This window comes from Alternaria alternata (assembly GCF_001642055.1).
Source record: "Alternaria alternata strain SRC1lrK2f unplaced genomic scaffold CC77scaffold_13, whole genome shotgun sequence".
NCBI lineage: Eukaryota > Fungi > Ascomycota > Dothideomycetes > Pleosporales > Pleosporaceae > Alternaria > Alternaria alternata.
The window spans coordinates 602,155-624,332 of record NW_017306202.1 but is presented as its reverse complement, the minus strand read 5'-3'; the positions used below and the strand labels follow the sequence as shown (position 1 = coordinate 624,332).

Sequence of the window (22,178 nt, the reverse complement as noted above, 5' to 3'; positions counted from 1 at the left end):
TTGATCTGCAAATCATGCGTATGATTGGCACAGGGGGCTAGGTTCCTCAACGATGACGATAGCGCCGAGCATGTTCAACCTCAATTCGGCCTGCAGCACGGCCGGTAGCCCTGTTTCTCCGCCACGCCATCGTGGCTGCCTCTCCTTATGCGAAGTAGTTGCGTCTCTCACTAGCTTGTTAATGTATGTTGTTTAGTGTTTTATGTGGTTTACCCAGCACTCTACCGTGACTTGAACGAGCGCACCTCCGCGGCCAAAACGAGATAGGAGAGGTCCAATGCCTGACCAGCAGCGCCGCTCATGGCACCAGCCCGACGTTACTAATCTGCCACCCGACTCGTATACCTCGCAGAAATTGGTATGCACAGCTACAGACTTGACATGTCGCACGCTAAGACGCGCAGGAACATGCGACGCCTGAGCATCTGCATCTTACCTCGAGACGCTACTTCATCGGGCCTATCCCAGTATGCCTTCCCCATTTCTCGACGAGGCCTTGGCTCACATACAGGTAGACAGCATGGCTCACCAAACACCGACGCGACTGGTACAAGCACCACCTCCGAATCAACTACTCGACGCGTACGGCGACCTTCTCTTCCGATCCACGCGAGGCCCGCCAACGACGGCTGAGCGGCCTTGAAGGACCCAGTTCCTCTGCCCTCTTCCAGCACAGTTTCCCCCAGCCCGAAGAACTCGAAGCAGAGGAGGACGAGGATGGCGCGCACGAGTCGGAGGCTAGTGGAGCCAATGGCGCAGCAGATGCGACTGCTGCCACTCCACCCGCCTTGCAGGTTCCGCGTGCTTCAGACCAAAAGAGCGATGTCATGGAAGATGCAGAGTACGACGAGTTCGTAGACGCACCCTCAGAACCAGAAGACGAGGACTCCGAACGCGAACCCCACGGACGCACTTTCCGTCGATCCAGCTCCAAGACCTTCGTTACTGCGTCCTCAATACCTACGGACGAAGATGAGAATGGAGGGGACTCGGACCAAAGACCGCTACACGAGCAACAGGAGCAACAGCAACAACAACCACAGGCAAGTGGCTTACATGTTCCTTCAGGCCAAGAGGAGGCAGGATCAAAGTCGCTAGGCAAACGCCCACTGTCAAATGTAGAGAGCCTCGGAAATCCTGCATCAACTATTGGAGCAGCCTCTGTAGATGCAAACTCCACATCGTCATTGCTGCGTAACGCTGACATGAACAAGGCGCCGGCCTCCGCTGATGTCGATTCGAAGCCGCCCGCGAAGGGTATAATGGAAAAAGTGAGGAGGAGATCGGGCATCTTATCGTCTTCCTCGGGACAACTACAAGAGGTCGACTCGGCCACGGGAGAATTGACGCGCAAGAAGTCAAACCTACGAAATCTTGTAAAGTTCGACATTCCAGAAGACTCCCGACGCGCCACCCTCCATCTCAAAGCGAAAAAAGCACAGATGACCGTTCAGCGAGCAGGTACCAAAGTGAGACGACAGAAGATCAAAGACGGGCTGGTCGTCAAGATGGAGCGCATGCTTGTGCGCGTTGACGCCGCTGCAGAGGTCCCAGAAGATTTCGATGAGAACGTCAACCAAAGGGTCGTGTCCCGCGTCAAAGAAAAGTGGCGGGAGTACATGATCGTCTGTCGCCACAATCACGTCAATGATGCCGAGTTTGTACTGCAGTTCTATCAGACTCGGGTGCGTCTCTCCAACCTTTTCCTCCGAACCAAGTTGCTGACTTTGTTGACAGGTCATCCCAGAGATCGAAAACGCGGGAGCAGGCAAGAAGGCTGCGTACGAAATTCCGCTGGGTAAGAAGACTTGCAAAGTCAATCTGTACTCGTCGTTAGACAAGTCGATGGTCGTGTCCTCACCTGGTTCACGTGAGACTTTGATCTTTATTATGCAAGCTCGGACTGCCTCCAATGCAGTAGAGTGGTATACCTTCCTCCGAAACGTCCTTGGCTGGCAACGCGCTTCCGAACTTCAGATCAGCATACCGGACATGAGCTTGAGTATTCGAATAGCCAATCCGTTTGAGAAGCTGGAGGCATCCCAGAACAAAGTGCATGATGCAGACAATATAGAAGAAGCCTTGCTCAAAACTATGCAAGAAGAGCAGGCAGTTGCGCAAGAGCTGATCAGGCGTTGCCTGGATCAGCTACAAGATGCACCAGAGTGGGCAGATGTGCTGGAGTCCTGGATCAAGGACCAGCGCATTGGCCTCGCTTGGAAGCGATACGATCGACTGGAATGGATACACGGAGCCAACGAGCGGAAGATGTATGGCACGATAGCTATGCTCAAGTCGCACGAACTGGAACTGAGACCGAAGACACACTACCCTACGACTGCGGTGACCAGGAAGAAACACAAAACATTGACCGAACCAGTTCCTGTCGAAGGTTTCCTGATCAGGCTGACAGGGCAGCGAGGACGGGCGCAGCGACTAGGGCTCATGTACCACAAGCAACTCTATTTCGCTAGCCACGACCAGTATCTTGTCTTCTCACGACCCACAAAGGTCACTCCACCTCCGCCCCCGAGACTACCTGCGTCGGAAAATGCAAACGTACCGACAGCAAAAGCGGTCAAGGACGCAGTGCCAGAAAGCTGGGCTGTCAATCCCTATGCTACGCAGGATGGCCAGATCGAGTGGTTGATGGAAGGACATTCGGGTACGACAGAGGCCAAGCGATTGCATGACGAAGACGCAGCGGATGAAGCTGCTCGCAAAGAACAAAACCTGCTCAACTGTGATGGCTACATCAACCTGGCGGATGTTGTTAAAGTTCGAAAAGCACAGCTGGGTGCTAGCCCCGCTGATCAGGACCTCGAGGAGGGCTCAGATGTGGACTTTGACGAAGAAGTTGATGATTCTATGCGCAATGATGGAGCCACAAGCGACCTTGACATCGATCGCACCTTGGAGTTGGTAATGAAGAATGGCCTCATCATTCGCCTACAGGTATGTGGCCCTAAGGTATACCATCTGCTTTCCTGACTAACCCGATCTTCAGGCCGCAGATAAAGCCCGTAGGAAAGAGTGGATACAGCACCTGCGCGCTCTCGCCAAGTATTGGAAACACCGCACTGCGTCTGATATCGCGCTCTACAAATCAACACGTAGTCGTAATCTCAGCGCCCTTAAGATTGACGAAGAGACAGAAGCACACGTTGGACAGTTTGCGAGAAAATGGGAGGTGACTCAGTCATTTGCCTCACCACAGCTCTACAACATGTGTGGCATCGCTTGTTGTCGCAGTATCCATATGAGCGGAATGTTGTATCGGAAGCCCCGCATACACGCGCCCTTTACACGATGTAGCGTTTTGCTGACCGCCGGTACGTTGCTGATCTTTCGAGATGTCTTGCGAAGCAGGGTCGGCAAACAATTGGCGCACATCCACCACGAGCGCATAGCGAATCTCGATCTCAAGGATTGCTACATCTATTCTGGTCTCCTCACGGAAAACGACCTCCTCTACCAGAACCAGACCTTCGATGCGAACAAACCAGGTCACCACGCTCTCCCACGTATCTACCTCGAAGACGGCTGGACGTCGACTGATGAGGATGTCATGACAACGTTCGTCATCTGGCATGGCAAAGCAAAGAGCTGGTTCCGCGCCGAAGAGGGAGCAGGTGGCGGCGAACAGAATCGGAAAGAAGGCAAGCGAACAAAGTTGAAGAGGGTGGCTAAGCTTGGTAGCAAAGGCCGTAGCGTGGTCTTTAGGGCTCGATCGCGTGCCGAGCGAGATCATTGGGTGCTGGCGATACAGAATGAGATCGAGAGGATCCAAGGCGATAATGCGGACTTCAGACTCGAGGAGAGTGGTGACAAGGGGACGTCGAATGGCAGTGTTAGTCGGAGTAATACGGGTACATAACAGGAGGATAAGTTGGGCATGGTAATGGAGCTTTGCATTGTATTTTGGCGCATCACTCCAGGCTAGTGTACTTGGTCATGGGCATTTGGGACTGTACACGGTGGCCTACGTTTTGAGCATATCCAGTATCGTATACTTGGTGTCAGTACTTTATAATAACATCGGAATTATTCACATACTTTTTCACTTGAAACGCCACCAGGCAGGTCAAGTATACATGCATCGAACACTGTCTTCTATTTCGGACACAAATACCAGATACGATATTTCAGATGGGGGATCTCGCAAGCGTGCGTTCACTGTACCGCTCCGAGGTGCAGAATCGTATTATTAGCGCTACTCTGCACACTCTTGCGTGGATGCTCTCACATTCACATCCAATTTGCCGCCACGCGTTGCTCCTGCCTGATACGCTCACCCACGCTGTAGCCTTGGCGATATCAGAACGCGCTCGACCCACTCCCCGCACCAACAAACGACTGCCCTTGTTGATAAATACCCCCAAATCCTGCACTCACCTTCTCTTAACCTACTACTTCTTCTACACTCGTTTAAAAGAATCCACTCGCTCCCCGTCAACGTCGAAACAACTCAATCCACACCTTCGATCTTCTCAACCACACTCACTTACAACAAGTTACCACATTGCAATGTCTATCTTCAAGAACCTCCTCGCGACCACCGCCATCGTCAATGTCGCTTTCGCAGGCACCGCGTACTCTTCGGATGTAGCGTCCGTTGTTACGTTCATCCAGCTCGTGACTTCGGTGACCTTTGTCGACCCGCCGGCGGCTTCGTCTAGCACCCACTGCAACACTTTGACTGTTACAGAGGTAGCTCCTCCTAGCACCGTAACTGTCGTTGCTCCCCCTTCTGGTGCTAGCGGCACTGACATTCCGGAGTCCTCCAAGTCTGATGGTATGACCATCCAGACCTCCATCCCGTCGTCTACTATCTCAAAGGTATTTGGAACTGAGACCTGCACCCATGTCACTTCTGGCAAAGCTGTCATCGCCATTAGCTGCAACATGCCTTCAAGTTCATCGTCTAACATCTTGTAGGTTCAGCCAACAGAGACTTGCGTCAGTAGCCTCCACACTGTCACGCACGGTGGCAAGGCTTTTACTATCACTGCCTGCCACCTACCTCCAGCAGGCCTGATCTCTGTAAGTACTTACCCTGCTACATGCACCAATTCCCAAGCAATCATCTAATATGCTCGAGCAGTCTACTGGCACTGTCACCGTGAGCGAGACCGAAGTTATTCCCGTGCCATCAGCTAGCGCTACCATCGACACCTCTCTTGTCCATGCTACTGCCAACTTCACTGGAACTGCAATTACTGGAAGCATCATCTCGCCATCTTTCAGCCGTACAAACACTTACTCGCACACGTTCCACACGAACGGCACCAAGACTGCTACCGCGACTGGCACAGGTGGTGCTAGCGCTAGCGCCTCTTACACGGCACCTTCTCTCCCTCCTTTCACCGATGCTGCGGATGCTACCAATGTGGGCGCTGCCGTCCTTTTCGGTGGTGTTTTGATGGCTCTTTTCGGCGCCTAAGCACATGACCTGTGGTTGATCTATAAGCCTTGTGTTTGGATCCCCATATTGCATGTTAGATGACGAGTAGTGACGTGCTGCTCGATAATGAATTTCATGATCCCAAAGCTCTTTCTTTTGACTGATTGCCTGCTTGATCTGACATGATGAAGCTCGAATATGATACCACCGTATCAAAGAGAAAAAACAAACTTCCTCTTTAAGAGTACTCCTTCTTACTATAAAAGAGCATATAGAGAGCTATGTAGATATATTTTAAAAACCTAGAAGACTATAATACTGTTAATCTTAATAAGTTCTCTTACTAGAAGATAATGTAGGCTGCAAGGTAAAGCTTATTATGTCTATACCTGTTCGGTTTTTCCCTCGTATACGGTGATACCGTATGTCTGTATGGTTACCCACCGAAAGATTTTCTAATGCATCAGCAGTACAGTAGGCTGGTGGGAAAACAGTCTGCATCCTTGAGGAAGGATGTGGTGAGGTTGCGGAAAGATTGGACGGGGGTCGCGCGTTACCGAAAGCGGTTTGGCCTATGTTGCCCCACGGCGGCGGGCGATCTCACACAGTGAGTGGGCAAATCTAGGTTGAGTCACTGCGAACCAACTACTTCGACGCTTCCACTCGGTCTCCGCTCAGCACACCGAAAGACATAGCGCTCCGCCCATTCCGCACGTCGCCCACATCGTCGACCGCACGACAACTTTGAAAATTCCCATCCACAAGCGAGGAACAACACTAGAAGCGACCCCACTCGGCGACAGTTGAACGACGTACCCAACACCACTTAGGAGAAAACGAAGAGCACACATTCATCATGTCTCTCACGAATTGCCGATTCTACGAGGAGAAGTACCCGGAGGTGGAGAGCTTCGTCATGGTCAACGTGAAGCAGATCGCAGAGATGGGCGCATACGTCAAGTTGCTCGAATATGGTGGGTTCAGGGCATATTGAAGGTATCCTGAGCAAGACTAAGAGAATCCAGACAACATCGACGGCATGATCCTGCTTTCCGAACTTTCGCGAAGACGTATTCGATCGATCCAAAAGCTCATCCGAGTTGGCCGCAACGAAGTCGTCGTCGTACTCCGTGTAGACAAGGACAAGGGTTACATCGATCTGTCGAAGCGCCGAGTGTCGCCTGAGGATATCGTAAAGTGCGAGGAGCGATACAACAAGTCGAAGATGGTACACAGCATCATGCGCCACGTCGCCGAGAAGACCCAGACACCCATCGAGGAGATTTACCAAACAATCGGCTGGCCGCTAAACAAGAAGTACGGACACTCGATCGACGCCTTCAAGCTCAGCATTACGAACCCCGAGGTCTGGAACGATGTCACATTCCCCAACGACGTTGTCAAGGAGGAGCTCCAGAGCTACATTGGCAAGAGGCTGACACCTCAGCCTACCAAGGTCCGATCGGACATTGAGGGTATGTTGGATGAAAAAAACACAATGTGGGCACTTTTACTGACGTCTATAGTCACCTGCTTCGGATACGAGGGTATCGACGCCGTCAAGACCGCCCTGCGATGCGCTGAGGCGAAGAACACGCCCGAGAACCAGGTCAAGGTCAAGCTCGTATCCCCACCTCTTTACGGTACGTGATGGAAGAGCAAGTATGTACGTTATCTTGCTAATTGTCTCAGTCCTCACCTCGCAATGTCTCGACAAGAGCGCCGGTATCGCATGCCTCGAACAAGCTATCATCGACATCAAGGAGAACATCTCAAAGGCCGGAGGTGACTGCCAGGTTAAGATGGCACCAAAGGCTGTCACCGAGAACGACGATGCCGAGTTGGCTGCGCTCATGGAGAAGCGTGAGCGCGAGAACCAGGAAGTCAGCGGTGACGAGGACGAGAGCACGAGCGACGAGGGTGGTGTTGCTGAGGCCGACTAAGCGGCTAAAGAATGACTTGCATACGAGCGACCATGATAATGAAGACCAAGGGGCATCTGCAAAAGTGGGCACGGGCGTTTGAGGCGTCGATTTGGTGGTTCACGAGCATGCACAAAAGGCGTCTCGACATGTACAGCACCTTGTCTTCAGCCACATGCATATCTGCGTTTGAGCATAGAGTGGAGGGTTATAAAAGCGGCTTTTAGCGGCTCTAGCAGCAAATCAAGAATGAACAAGTACTAATGTCCCATTTTTTTCTAACCGTCGAGTCGGATGCGTCCGCTGGTGTTGGCTCAGCAGTAGGCGGGAGCTTGGGCCGTTGGCTAGGTGGAGCGGGAGATGGACATCGTGCGATGACGCTGTGGACCGCCGAGCATTGCAGGTGTTAATCCAGGTTTAGCCAACACTAGCACGAACAACCCTGTCTTATCGTGGATCCTGCTGCTTTGCTGTCTCGCTGACACCGCAGCTTCCCTTCTGCTCAACTCTTGAGCGCGTTGTGTTGTATCGTTGTGCCGCGCATTATTCGTTTTTCGAAGCTCAACGCTACCTCGGTACTTTGTTGCTGAGAACTTGGACAGCTCGATACTGCTCCCGCCAAGCTTGATAGAACTTCTGCAAGACACGGCGCCTACGGAGCTCCGCCGCAACAATGGTGCGGTGGAATGAGCTTTTCAGCTCGGATGGTCAAAGCGGAAGGCACAGAGTCCAGGATGAGATGAGCGCGCGTAAGTTTTTCATCTTTTTTTTTCTCTTCCACCTCCAGTACTAACATTCGCCAGTCCTGCCAACGTCGCGTCGCGAACACCTCCCTCCTCCGCCTATCGACCCTAAGGATGTTACCATAGTAGCACTGCGACTGAAGCATCAAATCGAACAAGTTGTGCCCTGCGAGCTCGAAGAGGAACAGGTCACCAGGGCGCATAGCAGTATCATCACCGATGCAGTGCTAGAGACCGCCAAGCAAGCAGGAGCTCCCGAGCACAATGCCTGCGTCGTCTTCTGCTTGTTGCAGGTCAAGAAGTGGTTCAAGAAGCAAGCTACTGCAGAGCTGTGGGATGCTGACCTACACGAAGTCCGCGCTGTGGCGGCAGAGATCATGGCCAAGCGCCTGATTGAGGCTGAAGAGGATACCGCATACCTTTTCGAGGAGGTGCTACTTAAGCGCTACTCGACACTGATTGATGGAGAGCCAACTACGCCTGCCAACGCCGTTGAGAAGGCTGTCGATCTCCACGCTGTGACAGTCATCGGATCGTCCGGCTACCAGAAGTGCATCAACTACCTATGGCGCGGATGGGTAGTCCAGGACGACGAGGACCCCAGCCGCTTTGTGCCGTACGAGAACAAGACCAACACCAGCTACTGGGCACATCTGGATCCAGATCGCATGCGAGTTCCAAAGTACCAGAACTGGGTGCAAATTGCTACGTCCCTCATCTTCCTGGGCCTTTACACCGGTGCTATCAACACTATCAACCCCTCTGGTGACCTGGATGTCGTCGAAGGTCTGCTGTACCTCTTCACTCTAGGCTTCATCTGCGACGAGGCGAACAAGTTCTGGAAGGTCGGACGATTCTACATCTCCTTCTGGAACATGTTCAACAGCACCCTGTACGCGCTGCTCACTGTCAGCTTCGTCCTGCGCATGGTAGCTCTTGGACACCCAATCAGCGACGAAAAGGATACGAGACGCGAGTACCTGAACAAGATGAGCTACGACTTCCTAGCTTTCACCGCGCCCATGTTCTGGATGCGTCTGCTGTTGTATCTCGACACCTTCCGCTTCTTCGGTGCCATGCTCGTTGTTCTCAAGGTTATGATGCGCGAGTCGCTCATCTTCTTCATGCTACTGCTTGTTGTCATGATAGGATTCTTCCAAGCTTTTATTGGTCTCGACATCGCGGACGACCAGCTGGCAAACGACACTGTCTTTGTGTTCCAAGCTATGTTGAACGCTGTCATGCAGTCTCCTGAGTTCGAGGGCTTCGACAACTTTTCGGTACGTCACAACTTATTTGCTCAAATCAAGTATGTGCTAACAAGCAGTAGCCTCCCTTTGGTATCATCCTTTACTACATCTTTACATTCGTCGTCATGGTTATCCTGCTCAACGTTCTTATTGCGCTCTACAACTCTGCCTACGAAGACATTACACAGAACGCCATCGACGAATACATGGCACTTTTCTCACAGAAGACGATGCAATTCGTCCGCGCTCCCGACGAGAACGTCTTCATCGCTCCCTTCAACCTCATCGAGATGTTCTGTCTCATCCTTCCATTCGAGTGGTGGATGGACGAGAAGCGCTACGACAAACTCAACGACATGGTACGTACCCTTGCTAGCATATGCTGCCTACCACTTCGCTGTCTACATGATGAATATCTATGTATTTGCTACTTCAGAGCTTCGGCTATGAGACAATTATCACCTAGTACTGATTACAGCACTTTTTCACTCGTTTTTCACAAGCTGCTTTGAGTCCACAGTCAAGTTGACACCAGAACAGGTCATGGCAGTGATATACTCCCCCCTCCTTGTAGTCACCGCTATGCTCGAACAGCAAGAAGCCTGGGTCGTCAAAGAAAACCGTCGCCGCGGCGAAGACGACGAAGACACTACTATGGAGTGGGAACAAGTCCTCGACGGCTGTGACTTTGAAGCTGATGGCTGGGACAAGAAGGTTCAGGCCTCGCGTCCTAATGTCGAGTTCGACACTGCCGTCTTGGAAGTCCGACAACTGAGGAAAGAAGTCAAGGAGTTGAAGGACATGATGAAGATGCTTGTCGAGGGCAAGAAGGAAGGCTGGGGTGGTGACACACTTGGTCAGAGCGGATTGGCGCAATTAGACGCGGGAAAGTTGGGCATGCAAGGTGAAAGCAGCGAAAATGGGGGAAGGGATGAGTAAGTGCGTTTCTTTGGCAGATGTGCTTTTGTTATTGATTTGTTGTCGGTGCTGGTGTGTTGACTTTTGGGTTGTAGGCGCTACAGGAGCGAGTTTGGAGAGAGTAATGCGAGCGATTGGCATTCGGATTGAGCATGCTCCTCTCTCCTTCGTTCCTCTTCTTCGGTTAAATATTACGGAATACTACGCGATACGATATACGACACGATTTTAAGCGACGCGATACAATGCTTTCGCCATATACCCCTCCTTTACGACGGAATGATGTATGTACGTTTCTAGACGGAAACGCAAAAATATTAAGCGATTTGTTTCTACGTGCTGCATTGTTCTGGATTGTGGTCATTTGTTCGACGTTGCGACGTGTAACCGGAATACGTTGCTTATCTTGTGGCGGTGCTGAGATGACGTGGCGGTCCACCAATTAGCGGCCACACGCCCCTTAATTCGGGGCACCATCTGCCACCTCCAGACCCGGCTCCCGTTTCCCAGTTCCAGGTCCTCTCCGTCTTTGGAATTATCGCTCAAAGATAGCCCGCCATGCCATATCGGCCGAATCCTTGCAGCCGTATAGCCGCAATACCAAGATGTCCGTCCTTCCTTCAAGTACAATGTTCATTGCTCTTTGCACTTTTACATGATCACTTCTGGATTACTTACCAGCATAACATTCATCCTCGTTCGGCGGCCTATGCTCCAAACGCTAATTGTACGAGAGCACGCAAAAGTACAAACATGCGCATTGCCCTCATCCACGGTCCTCTTTTTATTACCTCTCCCTTTCCTCTCATCACCTTGATTGATTCGCAAAACTCCAGATCCCTCTTTCCCACGAACTGAAAGAGAGCGAACATGTCTCTCTACACAGCCCCCCTTACTACGACCAAAGGGGAGGAGGCCAAGACCACACCCAAAAGACTCCTCCAGACTTTCCAAGAAGTACAGGCTTGGCAACGCGACAACGAGTACCTCAGAAACCATTACCGGTCTACCACGGGTTCCTATCGAGAATGTCTGAAAAGCCTATCATACCTACACAACCAGACCGGCAACATCTATACGCATCTCATCGGCGCAGTAGTAATACTCTCCTATGGTATCTACGCTTACAACAGCGTTAGTGCGCGATACGTTACCGCTGATATCAACGATCTCCTCGCGTTCGGTGTCTTCATAGGAAGTGCGGTTGCTTGCTTCGGGATCAGCGCTACTTTTCACATGTTTGGGAATCACTCTAGCGCCGTTTACCATACCTGGCTCCAACTCGATCTTTACGGCATATTCATCCTGATTGTTGGAACTGTGTACTCTGGGACATACTATGGATTTTACTGCGAGAGACAGTATTGGATGTTGTATTCCGTCGGGATTACCACCATTGTCACGGGTGCCGCTACACTTTGTTCGATACCACGATTTCGTACGCCAAAGTGGCGCTGGGCGAGAGCGACATTGTTCTGTGCTATCGGTTGGTCAGGCGCGGTTCCTATGACGCATGCTGCGCAGTCATTTGGTATTGAACAGGCTGATAAGCAGATGGGATGGTGGTTGATGATCTGCGAAGGATTGTGCTATATCACTGGTGCTTTCATCTATGCAGTGAGTACATGACAAACAGGGGTTCTCCTGACTTCAGTCACTAACGGACTATATAGATTCGCTTCCCTGAGAGATTTCGTCCCGGCCTCTTTGACATCTGGGGTTGCTCACATCAAATCTTCCATCTTTGCGCTGTCGGGGGCGCGGCTTGGCATCTAGTGGCTCTTCTTAAGGCTTTCGACTACAACCATGATCCGGCAACGAGGAGATGCTGAAGGTGATGCGCCTTGAAGCGGTGGCAGAATACCAGCTTTGGAGTATGCTTAAAGGATTGACTGCGTATACTCCAGGACTTGAAGTCGCAAATCGCAAATCTCAAGTACCCGTGCTGTGGCGTCAGAGTTGCACCTATTACAACTCCATTCTTTCGTCCGACTCCGAGACTCGCCCAGACCATCTCCACTGGCCCTCTTGCCGAGATACAAGCGGGATCATAAGGTGGACCGTTGAGCGTAGACCTCATGCCAGCGCACCGCTAGTCTTACAGTTCTTCGTCGGCGCAAGATGTACCATTGAACTTCACCTGTACAGTACTTTGATAATGGACATCCTTCCAAACAAAGCTGGTACTGTTGCAGCATCCGATAACACTGCTCGTTGCACCGTATCAGCGATCACAGTTGCAGTGTTGCGAAAGTGGGTTAGGGTCAAGGACAGGCAGGAACAGGCTATGTTTGATGTATGCGTGAAGAGGGGTCGGTGCTTGAAGACGCAAAAGGCCTTTTTTCTGCCTACAATATGGAATACTGCAACCAAATATCTGTCGAGTACCCGCGGTTGAGGTGTCGCAACTCTGGATGATGCAACATGACTCATGTTGCATTGCATACGATGCAGCCATGCAGGCATTTTCTTTTCTCATAGGCTACCATGACACTGCCGGTAATGTTCGCCGCTTGTGTTCCCGTGAAGCGTACACCTGTACAGCATATTAAATACGCCGTTCACCCGCGATGCTCGTTCTCGGTATGAAATTCGAGGCCTTTACTGTAGGACCCATGTAACAACCCACCAAGCCGCTAGTACACGTCTCTTGTCTAGAACAACTCGGTCTGGAAACTTACCTATGGCGACTCCAAAGGACCATTTGCCCGGTCCCATTTCTGACGATGCAATTAACCAGCTTCTCTTGTCGTTGGGCCTTCCCAAGGCTCTTAACATTGTATCGCCCGAAGTCGCCGCCGAATATCACTCCATCTACATGATAACCGTGCCCCAGAACACGAAGATCTCGTATGGAAAGCTCGTACTACGCGTCTCTGGACAGCATCTTCCCAGAATCAAAACAGAAAACGAAGTCGCCGTGATGACCTGGGTCAAGCAAAACACGAGTATACCCATACCAGATCTTGTAGCATTCGATGCTAGTAGTACTACTAATGCAATCGGCCACGAGTACACACTTTTGTCGCTGGTCGAAGGTACGGCACTCAGCGAGAAGCATCAATCCTTGACTGAAGCTCAAATAAACTCGATTCTGGATCAGTTGGCAGACTATCTTAGTCAACTGCACACACATTCATGGAACACCATTGGCGGTCTCCGCCTCAACGCAGCTGGGGAAGCTATTTTGGGTCGAATCGTGGACGAGACGTTCTGGCAAGCCCCCGAAGTGAAGAAGCTGTGGCCGGCGGGAGAATCAGTCGACAGTCTGAACATTGGCGGACCATATTCTACATATGTTGATTTAGTGTCGGCGCAGGTCAAGACATACATTCACCTGATAAACATCCATGAAGGCCTTATCTTCATGCGCGATGCGGTCCCTCGCCTTGAGGCCTTCGTCAAGGCTCTGCCAGAGCACGCCGAACAACTAAATGACGTGAGACTGCGCCTCGCACACAAAGACCTGCATTTCGCGAACATACTGTACGATTCTGATTCCGGAAAGATCACCGCAATTCTAGACTGGGAGTTCTCTGGCGTCGTGCCATTCCCATTGTGGAACCCGCGTCGCTCTTTCCTCTGGAACGCGAGCAATGACGAAAGCTCTCTGGCGGCAAAGGAACAGTTTTCTAAGCTGTTCGAAGAGCGATGTAAGGATCGTGGTTTCCAGATGTTGGAAGATGCTCGGTACACCTCATCGCTGCAGGAGAGTATGCAGAAGGTCGCGGGTTTTCTACGCGCAATCACGGAGGTTGCGCCAAGGGGTCAAAGGGCAGATTTTGTGAACGGCTGGAAGAAGGTAGTTCTTCGCAACATCAAAAAGTTCGGGTGCTGATGGCATAATACTGCGTTCGGAAAACACACACCTACCTAATCAAAAGAACAAGTAACGGGGTTCTCGGTAACGCAATTTCTCGCGTGGCGGGACGCCACAGACACTCCCCAACATAATAGACTTGACAACAGGTAAGAAGCATAGCTATTCTCGGGATGGTAGCTCTAGACTATAAATCTTGTTTTTACCTACGCGACTGCCACAAGACACCGTAATTTTTCCGTATGCAGTAATCTACATAACTTAGCGTTAATTCTCAATACGGTCTATTGGCACGCATCACCGCCCGCCAAGATACGAAGGAGTGTTTTCAGTACAATCACCAACGATCTAGGGCACTAAAAATAAACTAACTGATAAACGCTACTGCTAAAGCAGCAGTGCTGGCTCCCAGGCTTCTCCTACGTGGACGCCACAGATGTTTCCAATAGTGATACCAACTCATCCTCCCGGACTGGCAAACTGGGCTATGGTCCTCTAGCGTCTGCCGGCACATGCCGCTGCTCGCATCCTACATCGAGGTGGCGTTGTCGTAGGATGCCGACGCCAACCTGGTTAAGTCGTGCGAGAAGATCACTGAGTTGACCCACTGGCTGTAGCCCTCGAGCGTTGCAGCCTCACCTACGACGCGAGATCCCAATATTTAGCGGCTCTTAGTCTGCGGGCAAAAGTGAAACAGTCTTAGCAGGTAAAAGTGAGGCTGTGTCTAACACAGCTGCACCTCTTTGATAGCTCGTCCGCGACAGCTTGCCCGCAATTACTTAGGTAGCTAAGTGAGCCGGAAATTGGAAATGCATATCTAGACTTTCTTTTCCTATAGTCAGCCTGCAAGGCTGAGGCATCAGAATAGGGTGGGTTAGTGACGCATGTATCTGCTGACGACAACAGCCTTGTTGAACACCCGAAGGTATTTAATAGGGCACTGCTCGCTCAGGTTGTCTTTCTCATACTTACATCGATCCTGTCTTGTTGCTACTATCACATACCTTACCTACTTGCTCCTATATCATTACTTGGTCATGGGGTCTAAGTCATCGAAGCCCAACAAAACCCAGGCCCGTGCAGTTACAAACCAACAGCTTTCAGGACCACCAGCGGGGTCATATCCAGTGTACTATTCATATGTCGAACCTGTTCGCAAACTCAATCCGGATGTAGATTGTACTGTAAGTTGTGCCACCATTGATTTGCACAAAAAGATCGGCGAGAACTGACGTAAGCCTTTTAGTGTCATTGGCATAAAGATGGAAGCGGGAATTGCTGTATTGTTCATCACGGTGGATGAGTGTTGATGCTGATGCAGGGCAACACAAACGCTTTCAAAAACTCAGGGGCAGTTTAGTAATTATGTGTATGCGGGCTAAGGAAATCTACCGCGTTCAGCTGGCTTGGCTGCATCGCTGCTGCCTTCTACCCCTCTTTTCTCGGCTTCGTCTCCCTCTCTCCATATCCTACTTCTGTCTCATGGTCGCTCACCACAAGAACCTCTATTCTCACTGCATCTGGTACTGTTGATGAAGGCCGAGAACATGCAAGTTAGCATTAATTATTAGGGATTGGGTTGGGCATCTTTACGAGGAGGAGGAGGAGGCTCGATAGAACTGCTAAACATCAGGAGCGCTTGGAGTGGTGTTGCTACCTGCGGCGTCCTTCACAGCCCATCGAAACAGTGGCTAGGTTAACTGGTGAGCAGAGAAGGACTTTCCAACGTTTTGTCTAGTCCACAAACGCGAATTTTATGCGTCCTTAGATTCCACAACAGCTAGGCTATGTTTGCTACGCTAATTTGACCATTTCGGATGTCATGATACAGTATTGTTTTGGTTGCCACTCGGGGCTAAGTAGACATCAACACACCACTTTCAACACGAACCCTATTATTAACCGCCGTGGCTTGCTCGAGACGTCAGAATCATATGCTACTGGAGCAATCCATGGGTGGCTGCCAGACAACATGCATAGGCTTCCAGCTCGTCACACACGATCCCAGACCTTGTAACCAACCGTTTACATTGTACGAGGAATATGGCGTATAGGCCTCCTTACGCGTCACTTGTATCCATAGCTCGCGGTGGCCGTCATGGCAGCCTTGTTCTAGCACCTTCCACTAGCTAGGCGGCTGTCACGATAGCTTCTCGCACCTATTCCGCTAAGTTCGATCTTGAGCTCCATTTGTGATTTCCCACGTGTCATAACGCGCTGGGAGTTGCCGTCTCAATGCTTCTTCTCGGGAAATGTAGCAGCTGCGACGTTATGAAAGAACGAATCTAGACAGTGTAATCTATTGCGACAGTATCGTCCGGAATCAAGTGCTCGCTCCAAAAGTAGAATGACTCTGTTCTGCGCATGACTTCTCCGATCATTACACCATCTCTACACAGCTTTGCTTGTTCTGCAGCACCTTTCCAATGGAGATATGTATGTTTATAGTTGCCATCCCTAATATGCGGTGTATAGAAATGAAGCAGACTCATGTAGCGTAGAGTTGAGGGGTAAACTTTGTCGTTTCCTTTCGTAGCTGCCGTAATATTGGCCTGTAGATTCTCAACCCAAGCATGAACCTGCGTGATGTAGTCGTGTATTGTGATCTAGATTTGCGTATCAGGAAGGGCTGTAAGAAGCAGGACGACGTGGGAGCGATTTTAATCGCAGCAATGCATAAGTGTCAGCGGACGCTCTTCTTCTCCACTACTCTTGTCACCACCTTCTTCAGACCATTCCTAGTACTCATCACTGCAGCTCTGGGCATATCTATAGAGCTGAAGAATTAGGATTTTCGAAAAGCGGACATCTAAAGTTGGTAGGTTGCTTGATATTGACCTGGGCGTGGTTTAGGTGTTGAGCAGGTTCAACAAGTGCTGAGAGCTCGTGAGCTTGAACGCTAGTGTATTGAATTATATGGATCAGCTTTTTGATAGGCAAACTTGTGGGCTCTGTAATCACCTAATTGCGTAAGTATCTTTCGAGTCAGCACAAGATATGGTGATTTCTCGGTCAAAGTATCGAAGGCACGAGGCAGCAAAGGAATGTCGGCATCACCAGAAAAAGAACAACCCCTCACGGGATAAGCTGACGGAACAGTCTTTGTGAAACCGTATCGCAGATTCATCCACCTAGCACTGATAGATCGAAAGGCTCAGCAATAGAAGGAATTGACAAAAAAAAACATACAACAGCGGGGATTCGCTAGTGGTCACCCACCTAACTACTAATCCGCCGGTACACTGCTTGTATATGGCTGAGCGGACGGGAAGCCTAATTTTCAGTGTCCTATGGTCGTATGTGAAAGAATTGCTGTGGTGTTGCGTTCATGTAGTCAGTGAACGCTGCTGCCGATATTAGTCAAAAACCGAATTGCATTAAATGATTCTGCGCTTAGAACGCCAGATAGTATGTATGTATAGGGTATCGTATCAAATCGTGATCATGATGAAAGAAACTAAGAAGTTGAACTCGTGGTACTGCGAGCTGGTGAAAGGAAATTTGACGTAAGCGCTATCCGGTATTTCGGGATGCGGTCAGGCGTAGGGGTAGTCTTGACGCCATTCTGAGGTCGATCAGCGACCTCTGCCTTTACGCTTTCCGATGCGTCCTTGGTAGGTGTGCTCTCATCCTCTATTGTTGAATCCTTCCTGCGTTGATTCGGCGTAGGGGTGTCCGGCGTCAGTGGCGGGCTGTCCTTGGAAGGTTGTGGTGTGATTCGCTCGCCATTCGTCCAAGCCTCGGACACAAGATTTAAATTGGCCGGCGTGCTAGCCGTAGATGATGCAGCAACAAGGTCGTCGGAAGAGCGCTTGGTTTGTGAGAAGGATGGTGACGTTGTGATATGAGCATGGGAGAATCCAAAACCTTCCATCTTGGCCGCCATTGCTTGGTTGTAGTCTTGTAAATCGTTCGTCTCGGTAGCCGTTGTGGAGGGGATACTGAAACCGTCATGCATCTCGGGAATGGTGCTTATCTGCGAGTTGCCATTCATGACGACTTGATGCGACACTACCGGGCCTTTCCATTCAGGATGCGGTATTCGTCCGATGATATTCAGTCTGCCCGTTCCTACTCTAGCCCATTCCCAGATACCTCGACGCGAGGGTGTCCTTTGTGGTGGTTGCACTGGTCCTCCTTCAAGCTCGCCGAGTGCTTCGTCTTCTATGTGGCTATTCTGGTGTGGGGGAGACGCGTCGTCTGAGCTTCGGCGGCGCTCTTCTAGGACTGGGCGTGACTTCTGCATCTCCGTTCCGCTGCTTTGAGCTCGCTCTAGGCGTCTGCGCTCCGGTGGCGTCACTTTGCGCAACTTCTCCCTGTCCTTCTCCCTCTCCCGAATCGCGTCGGGATTGGGCGGCTGACTGGCGACTGCCATCTCCGTCGACGTGACTACTGTCGAACTCGCCGGACTTGTCAGCCGACGGCGGAGAGGACCGGCGCTGCCTTCTTGTGGGCGAGCCGGTAGGGGACGAGACGGGTGAGGCGTCTTCGGGGGAGGAGGGCGGGGAGGGCGGTTCTGCTGGTCGGAGCTTATGTAAGGGACGGATTTGGCGGATGACAGGCCGGCTTTCTTCTTTACTGGTTAATGGATGTTATTATGCGTGTTGTGATTGTGACAGCAACGAGACGGCTGACATGGGATTGGAAAATGGGCTGGGTGGAGATCGGAGTCACACACCTTGCTTCCCCTTGCCCTTGCCTTTTGTGTGGCAGTTGGGCCCAGCTTCGTGGTCATGGTAGTCGCACTCGTTGCCCTCATCTGTAGGGTCGTCAAATAGCATGCCACCAGTACCTGACCTGATTGCCTTGACCAAGTCGATGGCGAAATCGGGGTTGTTCTCAAAGCATTCGCGGTAAGTCTCGACATCGCGCTCACTGCCAGGATCCATGATCTGGCGGGCTGCGATGCGCGTCATGAGCTTGCGGAACGGTGACCCTGTCGGGCTTTTGCGATAGATGTGGTCGATCTCGTCAGCGTCAGGTACCAGCTCGGCCTCATTTAGGCCTTTTCGATACTGATCCATGGCGACGTTCTTCAACTGAGCCATGTCGAAGCGATCGCAGAGGAGATAGAGTTTGTGGCAGCTCACAGCATACTCGTACTTTAGGTTGGCATCAGCCATGTCGGAGACATCGTCGAGGCTGCCTTGATACAGCCATTTCACCAGCAGCTCGAAGCCGGCGGGGCTGTGGTCGGGGAGATCGAGCTGGTCTTTTCTAGTGTGGCCGTCTGCATCACCAAGCAGCTCGTTCTCGAGGGTCTCGGAGTGGTGGCACAGGAGGTTGCGGTGCAGCGACCAGTGGCGCTTGGACTCGCCTACGTATATATCGATCATAGGGCCGGAGAGCAGTCTATCGCGTTGCAGCTTAGCTTTTGCCCGTACATGGAGGCGATGGGAATAGAGGCGGTGGGTCAGGGCCGGGCGCAACGCGATGCATCGCGAAGGTGCTTCGGGCCTTTGCGCCAGGTCGAATTGCGGTGCATCGGCAGACGGCGCATCCTTGGTCAGGTCGTCGTCACCTTCCAAAGACGCCTGCGATGCACCTGCCCTCTTACCGTGGTCGAGGAAAGGATCGTCTACGTACTCAGCAAAAGTCGCGGCAGGCACGTCGCCAATGCTCCCAGAAGCCATCCGTGACCGTTTGGAACCCGGAATGGCAAAATCACGATTGTATGATCGCAAAGTCTGCCACATGCAGCGCGGTGATAGCGCTCATGTATGCGCAGCAGCTTCTGTTGGGAATAGTACGTGTCGCGATGCGGTGAGGGCTGTGAGGTGTCTTTGGGTGAGGTGTACCGTGGAGACGGGCTGGAGTGGAGACGTCCATGGAGCATGCGAGGATGGCTGGGTGGCTTGCCGTGACGTCGTTGGCACGTCCGGGTTAGCTTCCGCTCTGCCTAGACCCGGGTCATCGTGATCGCTCCAGGACCTGCATTGCTACCGCGAGCAGCTACTTAACCATCAACCATCTACACCCTCTTATCAAATGTCTGCTCCGCGAGAACCCCATCCGTTGCATAGCGACAGTAGCGCCGACGGCTATTTCGCCTATCCAGACACCGCCGCACTGAGCATCTGCGGAGTCGCCTATTTACCATAGCTTCTCTTACCAAAGTAGGCTCGTTAGACAAGGGTTGCTCTCCTTACCTCAGAACCGTTGTTTCCAGCCACGGCAAAGTTCCAGCTAACACGGGCCTGTAATTTGACTCTTGTGTACATGATCAACAAACACTAGAAAAACGATTTATACAAATTGACCCATTGGTGGCTCTTGAAGCTTCGACCTGGGCACACCCTGGGCACATTGCCGATTTGCACTCCTCTCTTATTTTGCTTTCGCTTTGAAAATCTCTGGAAAAAGCCCTCTTTTTCTTTGCTCACATCTCCTCAATTCCCACCAAACTCGCTTCTATAACATCATGCCACCCACACTCAAAGATCGCACGCGATTTGCAGCGATCGTCCAGTCCAGCTCCTCACGAAACACCCAACTCAAGCAAATGTGGAGAAAAGCAATGCTGTGCTGTGGAGATTCGTCGTCCAAGCGGCCTTCCGAAGGAATTTCTGGCAGGCGAAAGCTTGCGCTGTACATGTTGCCACGACCCTCTACCAGGAACTTCGTCACAGACTCGAAAGGATACCTTTCGAGATAGTTTCAAACACCTATGCTGGGGCCGGTCTGCAAGGATCAGTATCCTGGCCAATGGGAGAGCGACTGTATGCGCCAGGGCCAGCCTGAGTCTACGACCCCATTCCGCGGACGCCTCATACCGCTTCCCGTTCTACAGCTGCACTACAAGGCGACCGTAGAAAAAGCACGCAACATTGCTTTCTTTACTCCAGCTCACACCGAATCGCTGGTATGACCAGTTCGCCGACTTTTCATAACACATTTGGCTGTGAGCCCTTTGATCATTTCCTCCTGGTATGCCTGGTCGCACTCCACTCGAGCCAGTCAGGACGGCTGAAGCTCCCTAGTCGCGGCTGACGCGGGCCAACAGGAAAAATGGGACTCAGAGTCGACTCTGCACCAAGACGAGCAAGAACGAAATATTGTCAAAGCATGGATTAGCCTCGGCCAACGTGGCCGCTATGTAGGATCTCCTCGTCCAACCATGGGGATACTTTGCAGGTCAAGCCACTGATGTGCACGTCAATCAGCCATACTTCGAGCGATGCAGGGAAGACGATATTTCTTTGCCCGATCACATCCCTTCAAACCTGTCAGTGTTTGAGAAGCGCAAGGCGACAGATCCAGACAATTGGGGTGTTGCTGGCGTTATCTGGATTCGGACATGGTACGGCAACGAAGCATCTCTGGACAACGTTTCGGATAAAGAGATCGTCACGCGTGCGAGTGCCGACGAAGCATATACTCGGTTGTGGCGGAAAGCTTCATGTCCTCCACAGGACCATTACAAGTTTGACGCTGATCTGTTTGGCCCAAATGTATTCAAAGATGATGCTACTGCTTATGGGGTAACAGCACGGGACGCAGACGATGAGGTGGAGCTGATGAGTGATATACCATCTTTCATCCTGAGCGCTCTGATCCAGTGCCCCGACGCGATGGAACCTAATAGTGGAAGTCGTGATACCGCGGAGGACGACGATGATCTAAGATCGCGACAAGCTCTACTTGTAGTGGTTGCAGACCGTGAGGCATGTGAAGATGGTTGGGTATTGCTTATAGCTCTCAACCATAAAGGCCAGGTGTTGCACATGCGTGCCAGATGTAAAGCCTATCAAGTCTCGGAGCAAGTGTACTTCTTCAGGGACGGTGGTGAGCCACTGGATATCACGGAAGGGGAAGAGAATGTAATTCACTATCTGGATGGCAATAAATCGGGCGATGGATGGGATGAAGACTGACCCATCACAAGGGTGCAAAGACGCTACTAGGCTCTCCACAAACACGAGCTAAAACTACCAACATTCTCAGGCTTGTTGCCTAATGATCCGGAAGTTTGTTGTACTGTCGCAGAGAAAGTAATGGTATAGATGTCTGCGTATTCTCATCCAAATCACCCCCGCTCGCAAAGCGCAACTTTCGACAAGATCCGCCGTGTTCGTAATCCCAAACCATTCTACCCAGTTTCTTATCGCCACCGCTCAAAGC

General features: G+C 51.4%; 8 protein-coding genes across 8 annotated transcripts; 7 read left to right on the top strand and 1 right to left on the bottom strand.

Moving 5' to 3' along the window:
* Positions 1–96: 96 nt before the first annotated feature.
* CC77DRAFT_1021527 (hypothetical protein) lies at positions 97–3,960 on the top strand. Its single transcript, XM_018525283.1, has 5 exons — positions 97–358; positions 405–467; positions 516–1,685; positions 1,738–2,955; positions 3,008–3,960. Exons 1-5 carry the CDS (start codon positions 278–280, stop codon positions 3,875–3,877), a joined length of 3,402 nt encoding a protein of 1,133 aa, XP_018384828.1. The 5' UTR covers positions 97–277; the 3' UTR covers positions 3,878–3,960.
* Positions 3,961–4,096: 136 nt separating this feature from the next.
* Positions 4,097–5,062, top strand: CC77DRAFT_164022 (hypothetical protein). The gene has a single exon (XM_018530368.1). It carries the CDS (start codon positions 4,150–4,152, stop codon positions 4,936–4,938), a length of 789 nt encoding a protein of 262 aa, XP_018384827.1. The 5' UTR covers positions 4,097–4,149; the 3' UTR covers positions 4,939–5,062.
* A 1,198-nt stretch (positions 5,063–6,260) lies between these two features.
* On the top strand, positions 6,261–7,347 carry CC77DRAFT_1062554 (hypothetical protein; the record flags this gene model as incomplete). Its single annotated transcript, XM_018528535.1, has 4 exons — positions 6,261–6,378; positions 6,430–6,879; positions 6,931–7,047; positions 7,097–7,347. The coding sequence occupies 4 exons, from the start codon at positions 6,261–6,263 to the stop codon at positions 7,345–7,347; spliced, it is 936 nt and encodes a 311-aa protein (XP_018384826.1).
* A 718-nt stretch (positions 7,348–8,065) lies between these two features.
* On the top strand, positions 8,066–10,258 carry CC77DRAFT_1062553 (hypothetical protein; the record flags this gene model as incomplete). Its single annotated transcript, XM_018528534.1, has 4 exons — positions 8,066–8,075; positions 8,130–9,349; positions 9,400–9,678; positions 9,860–10,258. The coding sequence occupies 4 exons, from the start codon at positions 8,066–8,068 to the stop codon at positions 10,256–10,258; spliced, it is 1,908 nt and encodes a 635-aa protein (XP_018384825.1).
* A 530-nt stretch (positions 10,259–10,788) lies between these two features.
* CC77DRAFT_164079 (HlyIII-domain-containing protein) lies at positions 10,789–12,221 on the top strand. The gene is made up of 2 exons (XM_018530369.1): positions 10,789–11,854; positions 11,911–12,221. The coding sequence occupies exons 1-2, from the start codon at positions 11,108–11,110 to the stop codon at positions 12,067–12,069; spliced, it is 906 nt and encodes a 301-aa protein (XP_018384824.1). The 5' UTR covers positions 10,789–11,107; the 3' UTR covers positions 12,070–12,221.
* Positions 12,222–12,920: 699 nt separating this feature from the next.
* On the top strand, positions 12,921–14,075 carry CC77DRAFT_1062551 (hypothetical protein; the record flags this gene model as incomplete). The annotated part of the gene is made up of 1 exon (XM_018528533.1): positions 12,921–14,075. One exon carries the CDS (start codon positions 12,921–12,923, stop codon positions 14,073–14,075), a length of 1,155 nt encoding a protein of 384 aa, XP_018384823.1.
* A 3,439-nt stretch (positions 14,076–17,514) lies between these two features.
* Positions 17,515–20,278, bottom strand: CC77DRAFT_1009883 (hypothetical protein; the record flags this gene model as incomplete). The annotated part of the gene is made up of 3 exons (XM_018523616.1): positions 17,515–18,635; positions 18,736–19,744; positions 20,207–20,278. 3 exons carry the CDS (start codon positions 20,276–20,278, stop codon positions 17,515–17,517), a joined length of 2,202 nt encoding a protein of 733 aa, XP_018384822.1.
* A 539-nt stretch (positions 20,279–20,817) lies between these two features.
* CC77DRAFT_163871 (hypothetical protein) lies at positions 20,818–21,971 on the top strand. Its single transcript, XM_018530367.1, has 3 exons — positions 20,818–20,984; positions 21,061–21,153; positions 21,221–21,971. Exons 1-3 carry the CDS (start codon positions 20,922–20,924, stop codon positions 21,929–21,931), a joined length of 867 nt encoding a protein of 288 aa, XP_018384821.1. The 5' UTR covers positions 20,818–20,921; the 3' UTR covers positions 21,932–21,971.
* Positions 21,972–22,178: the final 207 nt, after the last annotated feature.